The sequence below is a fragment of the Leptonychotes weddellii genome, chromosome 11 (assembly GCF_054177405.1).
Source record: "Leptonychotes weddellii isolate Sample4059 chromosome 11, ASM5417740v2, whole genome shotgun sequence".
NCBI classification, from domain to species: Eukaryota; Metazoa; Chordata; class Mammalia; order Carnivora; family Phocidae; genus Leptonychotes; species Leptonychotes weddellii.
The window spans coordinates 35998134-36008642 of record NC_138379.1 but is presented as its reverse complement, the minus strand read 5'-3'; the positions used below and the strand labels follow the sequence as shown (position 1 = coordinate 36008642).

The following is a 10509-nucleotide window of genomic DNA, read 5'->3' as shown; positions in this document are numbered from 1 at the left end:
AAAAAAAAAAAAAGGGAAAGAAAGCTATGGGGAGTTGGGAATCCCCTACTGAGAAGCCATCATTAGATGTCGCTTGTATCCCATCAATTCCTGGAAAAATAGGCCCCCAAATTCATGTTCTGTCCTCAAGGGTTCTACACAGAGAGCTCAGCAAGAACTAATGTTATGAGAGGAGGGTGTATGAGAAGAGGCGCGCTCGCTAACTACCAGCAAATTTTTTAAAGTGCTCACACCCACCACCTAAGGGGTTCGGGAAAAGCAATGCACAACGAAAAGCAGGAATAAAAGAAAGTTCTTGTCCCAAGCAGGCAGACACCTCCACACCCCCTCTTCTCAGAGAAAGAGCACACACAGACAGACCGCCAACGCTCACTGTATACTCCCAACACCCCGGGGGAGGCTGTCTGACACCACGGTCTTCATTCAGCAAGTGTGGCCTTGTTACTCAGCTGTGCCTTCCCGTGTTCCTTCCCCTCCCCCCAACTCCGCTCTGGAACACAGGCTCCAGTTCCTCGCCCCAAGCCACCTCAGGAGCTGGAAACCAGCCTAAAGAGCACCCCTCACCTGGCATGAAAACAGCCCAGTGAGCCCCATGGGCTCCCCTCCCCGCCCCCAAAACCCAAGCACTGCTCTGAACTCGGCCGGAGTCCTGCTCAGCCGTATGACCTTGGACCAGTCTCTTCCGCTGTCCTCTGTCCACGCCCCGTGCCTCAGTCTGTGCTGGGGAAGCACCAGACCTTGACCTCTACTGTTCCTTCCACCTCTGCTTTGCTATTTCAGAGATGCTACAATGCTAACTCGAGCCACTGGCAAGTCCTCCTCTAGCCTCTCAGCTCCCCCTGGCTTACCAGGCAGCCACTCCCCTACTAGAAAACAGCCCTTTCTAATGGAGATGGGGGGCTGCTTCCCAGACCAGGGAGGGAAAAGAGGAGGACTAGAGGGGAAGTCCCAGGAAGAAACAAAATGACTGCAAGCAGCAGCTTCCCTTCCAAACACGGAAGAGCCACCACTGCAGCATCTTCACCCCACAAAGACAGAGCCCGAGACGTGAGGGCTGCATGGCAACGGCCTCACCCCCAGTGCCCTTGGAGACACCAACGCCAGAGCCAAGTCAACACCCAGGGGTTTGAATGAACTGCCGAAGTCGGCACCACCTCTTCCCTACCTGTGACCGTCACAAATGCCGTCTCCTAGACCAGTAAGGAAAACTGAACAGTCAAGTTTCTGCATCTGCTTGCCAGATGTTTCCATTTTTCCTCGTTGTTCTGCTGCCATGGCAACCAAATGCAACAGGCAAAGCTAGCCCAAGACTGCCAGGCTGGAGAGACAAGGTGCTGGTTCTATCAGCCTGGCAGTCCCGGCTCAGCAGATGAACAGCAGGGCAGACCCTGCCGGGCTCAGAGTTGTTGTGTACCCCCATCCCCATTCTGTGCTCTTCATCTCTCACTGCTTACCAACTTGGAACTGCAGGAGGAGCACAAGTCAGCCCCCGGTCTCCTAGCAGCAGGAGAGAGCCCACCCCCAGGCCCATAATCTGCATATGCCTTGGAGAGTCTTGTGCCCTGCCTCGTCAAAATGAAGTCAAAGGTCAGGAAGGTAATTCTTACCTTCAGCAAGATATCTTTTTAAGTGGTATTCTCCAAACACCACTCATGACATTCCAGGCAATTCCAACTTACAGTTCTTTTCCAAACAATCCAATGAGAAAACAGGGGGCTGCTCAGACTCCAATGGAAAGAGCAAGCTAACCTCACGAGGATGCAGGGAGAGGCAGGCCAGGAAAGGGTCCCCTCCAGGTTAGGGAATCTAGGAGATTTGGGGTGCCTTACAGCTGGCTTCTGAGCACAGCAGCAGGCTTCTGAACTTCCAGAGCACATACTCTCTCTCAACTAGGCCCCACCTCAACATCAAATGCTTGACAGAGCCTGGGGATCAGTGTACAGAGCCAGCTGTCAGTCAGCTACCAGCGTCACGGCTCCGGAATGCTTTTCTCTCCTCTTCCCAGAGAGCTGCGGAGGCGTCCGTCAGCGGCTTCCTGGACAGCCCGCTCTGAGGAGAAAATGCTCCTGTGCGTAGCCCCAACCACCAGAACCACAGCCTGGAAGTCCCTCGTGCCAAGGTTATCTCTTTAGGAGGGCCCCTATGGGTGGCCCATTAAGCCACAAAGGCAAACCACAAGCTCCCAATTCAAGAAAATCACGGAGAATCAGGAAAAGAGGCTGAAAAGGAGGAGCTCAAATGACCCAATCACTGGAAACGAGGCTCTGTAGAAAAGCTTGAGAACATTTTTTGGAGAAAAGACTACTAAGGAGGCTTGGCATCTTTCACGCAAGAATGAAGTTATTAGATCAAATTTCATTACTGCAGATACAATAAAAATCTCTAGCCTACTTCGTTGGCACATCAACACCTAAGGACAGCCAAGGAAGAGGACTGTCTCTCGAAGACCACTCTAATGAGAGGCAGAACTGGAGTGGTTGGAGGCTCAGCATCTAGAACCAGACTATCTGGATTCAAATCCTAACTGCCACTTACTAGCTGTGTGACTTGTGGCAAGTCTTTTCACCTCTGTGTGCCTCAGTATCCATAACCATAATGTTATCTTCCTCATAAGACCGTTGTGGGAATTAAATTAATAAATGTAAACCACTGGGGCACCTGGGTGGCTCAGAGGTTAAGCGTCTGCCTTCGGCTCAGGTCATGATCCCGGGGCCCTGGGATCGAGCCCCATGTCAGGCTCCCTGCTCAGTGGGGAGCCTGCGTCTCCCTCTCCCTCTGCCCTTTCCCTCTGCTCATGCTCTCTCTCTCTCAAATAAATAAATAAAATCTTTTAAAAAATGAATAAATGTAAACCATTTAGAAAAGTACCTGGTAATAAATAGTAAGGGCTCTAAATGTTCACTATAAAAATAATAATATTATTATTAATGGAAAAAGCCAACTCTTATTCTAGGAGGTAGATTACTTAATTTAATTAAAGATGAAATTCTAGATCCCAAAACAAGGGATGTCAGGAATCTCTTTCCTAGAAAATTATGAACTGAGCTAAAATTTGCCGGCCTAGAACTTTTACTCATTGACCTGATGCCTGCCTTGGCGGCCACACAAAAAACATACCCCACTTCCGCCTGCCAGCCCTTCTTGAAGACTTACAGCACATCCTCCTCCATCTTCTCTCCTGCAGACTAAACGTGAAGGTCACAGGACAGTGTTTCCAGACCCCTCACCATAATGGTCCCCCACTCCAGAGCAATCTCAATTGCTCAATATTCCTCTTGAAACTTAGTACCCAGATCAAAGTATTTGGGGCTTGGCATGCCCTTGATGCTCCATAAACTTGGAATGAATGAATGAAGTAGTCCACAAACACCATGATATACCAGAACTATTATTCTCCTTTCTCTACATAGTGTACTTTTATTAATGCAGCCTGAACTTACATTAGCTCTTCCAAGTGGGATTTCCATAGGCCTCTTGGCCTGGGTGTACAGAGGTGTCCCCTGGGAAACAAGGCTGTAGGACCTGTTGACTGATACCCACCTGCCTTGACGGTTCTGACAAAGAACTAGATCGTGTTAACAGAAAAGCTGAAATGAGAAATCAAATCCTCTAATCATAGGAGCAAAAGCAGCTTGTCAGTGATAGACTCAAAAGGTCCTACCTCCCTTAATAAATCTGGACTGTGGATTATTAAGTATAGTCATTAGTGCTGGCCAACAAGTATTTTGGATCATCTTCCCAGGTGCATGGTAGAAATGCACTTCCGTGGCCCCGTGAAGTTAGGGGAGGTCATGTGACTTGCTTTAGCCAATGAAGTGTGAGTGAAAGCACAATGCACAATTCACTAAGTTCCCTTTTTCTTGGCTTTGGCCATCATGGAAGCACAGAGATGGAGCATCCCTCAATAAAAACGACAGAACAAAATCCCTCAGGTGACCTATGATGGACATGGAGCAAAAGTGAGAAATAGGGGCGCCTGCGTGGCTCAGTTGGTTAAGCATCTGACTCTTGATATCAGCACAAGTCATGATCTCAGGGTAATGAGATTGAGCCCCGCAACAGGCTCCACGCTTAGTGGAGTCTGCTTCTCTCCCTCTCCTGCCCCTCCCCGAGCACTGTCTCTCTCTCTCTCTCAAATAAATAAACAAATCCTAAAAAAAAAAAAAAAAAAAGGCGAGAAATAAACCTTAATTCTTTTATGTCACTGAGATTTTGTTTGTTATTGTTACCACAGCAGACCCTAGCTTATCCTGGCTGATTCTGTATTACTGACACAGAAACTAAAATACTCAGAGCTCACGTCCTCTGGACCCACTGATCATAGCTTTCACATTATTTCTCTTCTCCATGCTTCCAATCTGTAAGGTGAGAAGTCATCTTTGGGTGGGCATACACCTGTTACACCAAGCAGCTCAGGTAAGCCCCACCTGCCAACAATGGGGTAGATGTGTTATCTGTCCACACAGTAATGCTCTCAAGGAAGCCACCACGGAGACTGGTTTGGTTTTTTTTTTTTTTCCCCCACAAAAGAAGGAGCCCAAGATTATTTGACTAAATACATCTAAGATTGGCACCACAGCACAGAGAACAATGGGTATCTGGAGGAGATTTAAGGATGAAAGGAAGAATCTAGGAGTAATTTAGGAGGGATAAAAATAGCAAGTTGTCGGGGCGCCTGGGTGGCTCAGTCGTTGGGCGTCTGCCTTCGGCTCAGGTCATGATCTCAGGGTCCTGGGATCGAGCCCCGCATCGGGCTCCCTGCTCTGCGGGAAGCCTGCTTCTCCCTCTCCCCCTCCCCCTACTTGTGTTCCCTCTCTCGCTGTGTCTCTCTGTCAAATAAATAAATAAAATCTTTAAAAAAAAAAAAAAGCAAGTTGTCTAAATCAGTGGTTTTTAAACTTTACCTGAATTAGAACCACCTGAAGCCTTTAAAATACAGGCTACGGAGTACTACCTCCAGAGTCTCTGATTTAGTAGGTCTGGGACGGGGTTCAAGAATCTGCATTTCTAAGAGGTTCCCAGGTGATGCTGGTTCAGAGACCACACTGAAAACCCACTGCTATGGAAGGATTCACTTCAAGAACCTCAGGTGGAGGCTCTGGCAAGAGGAGTCCATGTGGCCTCAACAGATACTCAGAGAAGAAAAAGGAAAGAGCCAGTTTTCCATCCACCACATTAATCGGAGAGCTGATGTGTAAAGGACACACAAATGGCTATCTCAGTCCTTTTTCCTCACCAAGTAACACACTACACAACAAAATTAAGCTCCTCTAAGGGAACAAAACAGGAATCTTATCTGTTGGCACTTCTTAAAGATTTTATTTATTTATTTGAAACAGTGAGAGAATGAGAGAGCGAGCGAGCGAGCACGCACACAGAGGGAGAGTGAGAGGGAGAAGCAGACTCCCCACTGAGCAGACAGCCCCATATGGGGCTCGATCCTAGGACCCTGAGATCATGACCCAAGCCAAAGGCAGACACTTAATCAACTGAGCCGCCCAGGTGCCCGTTGTTGGCACATTTTTAAAAAACTGGGGTTCTGTGAGGTGAAATCATGCCTCACACACCCTCCAAAATTCCACCAGGGGTAAATCTGGGTGTATTTCAGGCAGAAGCAATTTAGATAACTGGCTGCAATTCCCTCTCCAACCTTATCTCCTCACTCCCCTTTGCAAACCTCGGCTATAAGTCAGTCCCTCTTGGCCTCTGACCCCACCAAGGCCAGTCACACTTCCCTCAGCTGTGAATGACCTGCGCACGCACGTGCACACTTATCTTCACTTATCTAAATCCCCCCTTCCTCCAATTTAGAGCCAGACACTTCAAGAAAGTCTTCCCTCTCTTTCATCCCCATCACAGCCAATCAATTATCAAGTCCTGTCAATTTTACCTCCCAAGTCCAGTTTTACCTCCAGAGTCCACCTGGTGTGTTTCATGTTTCATTCTAACTCAACTGGTATAGATCCCCCATGCTCTACCGTCTTTCTCCTCTAGGTCGTTGCCCAGATTGGGGCACTGTGACCGGACAGGTCTCAATTTAAACAGCATCCCTTCCGTGGATGGAGAGGCCTCCCACAATCCCTAAGCCAGGTTAGAACCCTCTTTTATCAACTCCCATTGAACCCTAGGTTTTTTCTACCAAGAAGAGTTATCACATTTGTGATCTCTTGTCTACTTGTCTTCCCCACTCTACCATCAACTCTTCACAGACAGGACTATATTTGTCTTACCTGCTGCTGTGACTGTAGACTCTGGCATGCCCCTGACACAACAGAGGCACTTAGTATTTAAAGAGTAAATGCAGGGATCACCACATCAGTTCACAGGAATCCTCCCCTCCTCTCAATGCCTAAAGTACATTCTGCCTGCTTCAAGGAACGTCTGGTCACCCAACATTGCACCCACCACCTGAGACAAGCCAGCAGTCCTTACGACATCCAGAAAATGTGATCTAGAGGGGAAAAGTGACCCTTGAAAAAAAAGCTTTTTCTTGGAAACTGGACGGAACTGAGATTAGCTACAGAGATATTTTGGGAGGATAAAAGAGGCTACCTTCTCAGAAGTAGCCAGAGACAAAGTCTTAATAGCGAGGGAAAGGAGGTGTGTATAAGACAAGGGTGTTTAGTGATGGGAAGTCTGAATTTCTCTAGAAGCTTTTATTAAAGTTGGTAATTTCCTAAACTAGGTGTTCTAATGGATTCTCCATCCAGACCTTTAAAAATGACAGGCAGCCGTGTCTCTAGGATGCCTTAGGAAGGGGGCTAAACTCTCTGACCTCCTAAGAGCTTCTGACCTTCAGGATTCTTTAAACATGCTCATTCCAAGTTGGAATGTAGAGAATCCACATTCTGGCTCTGTCTTTACATAGCAGTTCTGTCTCAATGTAGGAGACAAGACAATCTTTACCTCCCATCTACTTCCTAATAGTACCGATGCTTTCAAAGTCAGACCCCCAACCCCAGTCTGGCATCATGACCCATGAGCCATGAGCATCCAAAGAATTTAGCAAGTAGCCTCTCACTAGTAGCAAGGGTTAGCCCTGACTGAAAAGATCAAGCAGGAGTGACACCCTGGCTTTTTCTACTTGCAGCCATGCAACTTTGAACAAGTGACCTTGCTTCTTTGAGTCTTGGTGTCTTCGTCTCTAAAACGGTGATAATGGTCTACTTCTCAGGTTTGTTGTGTTACATGAGATATGCATGTAAAACCCCCAGCAAAGGTAAACGGGCAACGAATGTCAGTATCATTATTACAGATTTCTAGTTTTAAAAGTTCTGAAAGATAATGATTCTTTTTTTTTTTTTTAAAGATTTTATTTATTTGAGAGAGAGAGTGAGAGAGAGAAAGAGCACAAGAGGGGGGAGCGGGAGAGGGAGAAGCAGACTCCCTGCTGAGCAGGGAGCCTGACGTGGGACTCGATCCCAGGACTCCAGGATCATGACCTGAGCCGAAGGCAGTCGCTTAACCAACTGAGCCACCCAGGCGCCCCTGAAAGATAATGATTCTAAACTGAAAATACTGTAGGAACAAAATGATGTTTGGAATTTGCTTCAAAATAATCTAGGTGGTGAGAGGGACGCTACAGATGAAATAAAATCAGCCATGTTTTGGAAATTGTTGAAGATGGGAGATGAATACATTAGACTTAATTACTTTATCTCTCTCCTTTTGTATAGGTTTGAAATTTCCCATAATCGAAAGTTTAAAAGTATAAGTACTGAGGGAGGGAAATGCTATAAAAATATAAATACTGATTATTTATTTTCAGATCATACTTGGTCCAGATGATTGAACAGAAAAATGATATGAAGGAGAGAAAAAGCCAACATCTCTATTAATTTCACAAACAGAATTACTTACTTCAAACAGAAGTGTCTCAGATGAGCAAAAGGAAACAGCCACTTGCATACACTTCTCTGCCTTCATTTTTGGGAGAAGTACACATCCTGCTTGGGCTGTATATGCATTTTTAAGGAGATGAGCCCTGGGTGATAGAACCTACCTCTGAGCACCCCGGTGGCCCTGCTGAAATCAGACTGAGGAGCAAGAAAGTCCCCACATCAGAAAAAACAAGCAGAAAGAACTCTAGACGTTCAGGGACAATGGGTGCCACAGCCCTCCTCCCTTCGAAGCCATGGCCTTGGACTCTTATTTGAGGCTTCCTTGGAAGGCTGGTTCAGTTTGGTGTGATTTAAGGCCATTTAGCTCCAGAGGAGTGGGTCCTCTTAAGAGTACAGGTAGTGTGTTAGATGATACTGTAGGGAGGGGGGTCGTTCAGGGGAAAGGAAGTTTGCAAGAGGTTCTGACAGTACCAATCATGGCACAGACCCGTCATCTCCACACTTCTGCATCTTCCCACTGAGAGGAGTCCAGGGATTGAAAAACAAAATTCTTGCATTCCACTTTGAATCAACCAACCCACTCCAAGTCCCTCTATCTAGGAGAGAAAATAGTCCAACAAGCTCTGTTTTGAGCCAACGCCTTTAAGCTCCCAAACTCTGCTTGGAAAAGGAGAACACATAGAAGTACTTACTCTTCTTGAAGAATAAATTCGCTATTTTCTGGAGAAAACTGCCCACTCACAGGATGCCTGAATGCTGTGGTCTGTTGGTTATGGCTAAAGAGAGAGAGAGAGAGAGATAATGAATGAGAAGTCATGGGAATGGAAAGGCTTGCAGACACAACAACAGGTCAGTAATGTCTGAGGACCCCTGATCCTCACACATTCCTCCCAGGGTGAGAGAGTGGGCCTTTTATTCAGAGATGCATTTCATCTGTCAGGACCCAGCTGCATTTAAAAAAACAAGAACTTTCAGCTCAGGTGCCCAAGCCCACCTAAGACACAGGGATTTTAATTCTCGGAAAGTCTTGGCTGCAAGAGAACACTGCATCTTCGAGACATTCCGTGAAGTACGGACAGACTGAACCGCTCAGCAACAAGTTACTTAAGAGGGCACGAGCTAAAACAAGAATGAAGCAAAGCAGACAGCACTTTCAACAGCTTCCCAAAACCATGAACCAGGGAAAGAATTCCAAGAATTAACCACCCACCCAGAAAAATCTATCTTCTTAAAATTCTTCTCCCTACTACAGAATGCCTTCACTTCAATGATGGGATATAAATGTATGGGCATGTCTCGGCAACATGACCTGCACAATTTCAACACTGTGGAGTTTCTATCCTTTTGAAGTTAGGAGGGAACAGCTTCCATGCCAAGCTGACAGACACAACCAAAGTGTGTAGGTGTTTTGTGTATTCACAAAGGCTGCCTGGTTCTTTGAAAGAAACGAGGAGAGGGCTCTAGAGGCTGCTGGCTTGCCCGATGAATAAACTAACCTGACGTCCTTTCCCCTCCCAAAGAATATGATTTATATTAAAGTGTTTTCCCCAATCAAAAAATCAGTCCTTTTAGAAATTTTAGAAACTATAAAAAGAAAAAAATGTCACCCATGATCTCACCACTTACAGATATACCTGAGTATCTTCTCCTTCCCTAGTTTTTTTCCCTTCTACTAAAAAATTATGATTTTGCTGTATTTAGAAATCTGTCTCATGCCTTTTTCACATTCTACTCACCTAGAAAATTTCCTACATCCTTAAGACTTCATCATTTGAAATAGCTAAATCCATGTGTCCCCCGCTTTTTGGAAGTTCACGTTACGCCACTTCATTTTTAGGAAAGACCTACATTAGTACCTGTTTTCACTAACTGAAAGAAATCTGAAGAGAGTTTTTGCTTTCACAAAAAACAAAAACAAAAACAAGTTGTAAAGCAAAAATCGCATCCAGCGTTTGTTTTGCAGGTAGCCCTCACTGAGGCAACGCGACCCAGAGCGGTGAGTGGCGCCACCAAGCTCCCTACCTGGGAACTACACAAGCATCTCAGCATCAGGCTGCCATAGCTTTGAACTGTGTATCTGGGAGCAACTGTGTTTTGTCTAGATTTATTTTGTGCATCTATTAACAAAACGTGTCCTAAGATACCAGAAAAGCCTAAGAGGTTATTTTGGGGGTCTGGGAATGCTCAAAATTTTTTCCATATGAATTACAGTCATCTCTGCCTTGCCTTACATCATTGTGTCTTACAAAAGGTTTCATAAGAATGCTCTACCTTGGGCGCCTGGGTGGCTCAGTTGGTTAAGCGACTGCCTTCGGCTCAGGTCATGATCCTGGAGTCCCGGGATCGAGTCCCACATCGGGCTCCCTGCTCATCGGGAAGTCTGCTTCTCCCTCCGACCCTCTTCCCTCCCATGCTCTCTCTCATTCTCTCTCTCAAATAAATAAAATCTTTAAAAAAAAAAAAAAGAATGCTCTACCTTCCAAGCCAAACTGTGGAAACAGCCAAGATGTCCATCGACAGATGAATGGATAAAGAAAATGTGGTATATATATATATATATATATATATACAATGGAATATTATGCAGCCATCAAAAGGAATGAAATCTTGCCATTTGCAACTACATGGATGGAACTGGAGAGTGTTATGCTGAGCGAAATAAGTCAAT

At 45.9% G+C, this 10509-nt stretch overlaps 1 protein-coding gene across 5 annotated transcripts in view; it reads right to left on the bottom strand.

Annotated features, from left to right (window-relative positions):
* The window catches only part of PLEKHA7 (pleckstrin homology domain containing A7), a 208825-nt gene that overhangs the window by 78779 nt on the left and 119537 nt on the right, over positions 1 to 10509 (bottom strand). For all 5 annotated transcript variants that reach the window (XM_081798510.1, XM_081798512.1, XM_081798515.1 and 2 more), the window contains exon 4: positions 8534 to 8617. In XM_081798510.1, coding sequence (XP_081654636.1) covers positions 8534 to 8617 — 84 coding nt within the window. The remainder of the gene's footprint in view (positions 1 to 8533; positions 8618 to 10509) is intronic.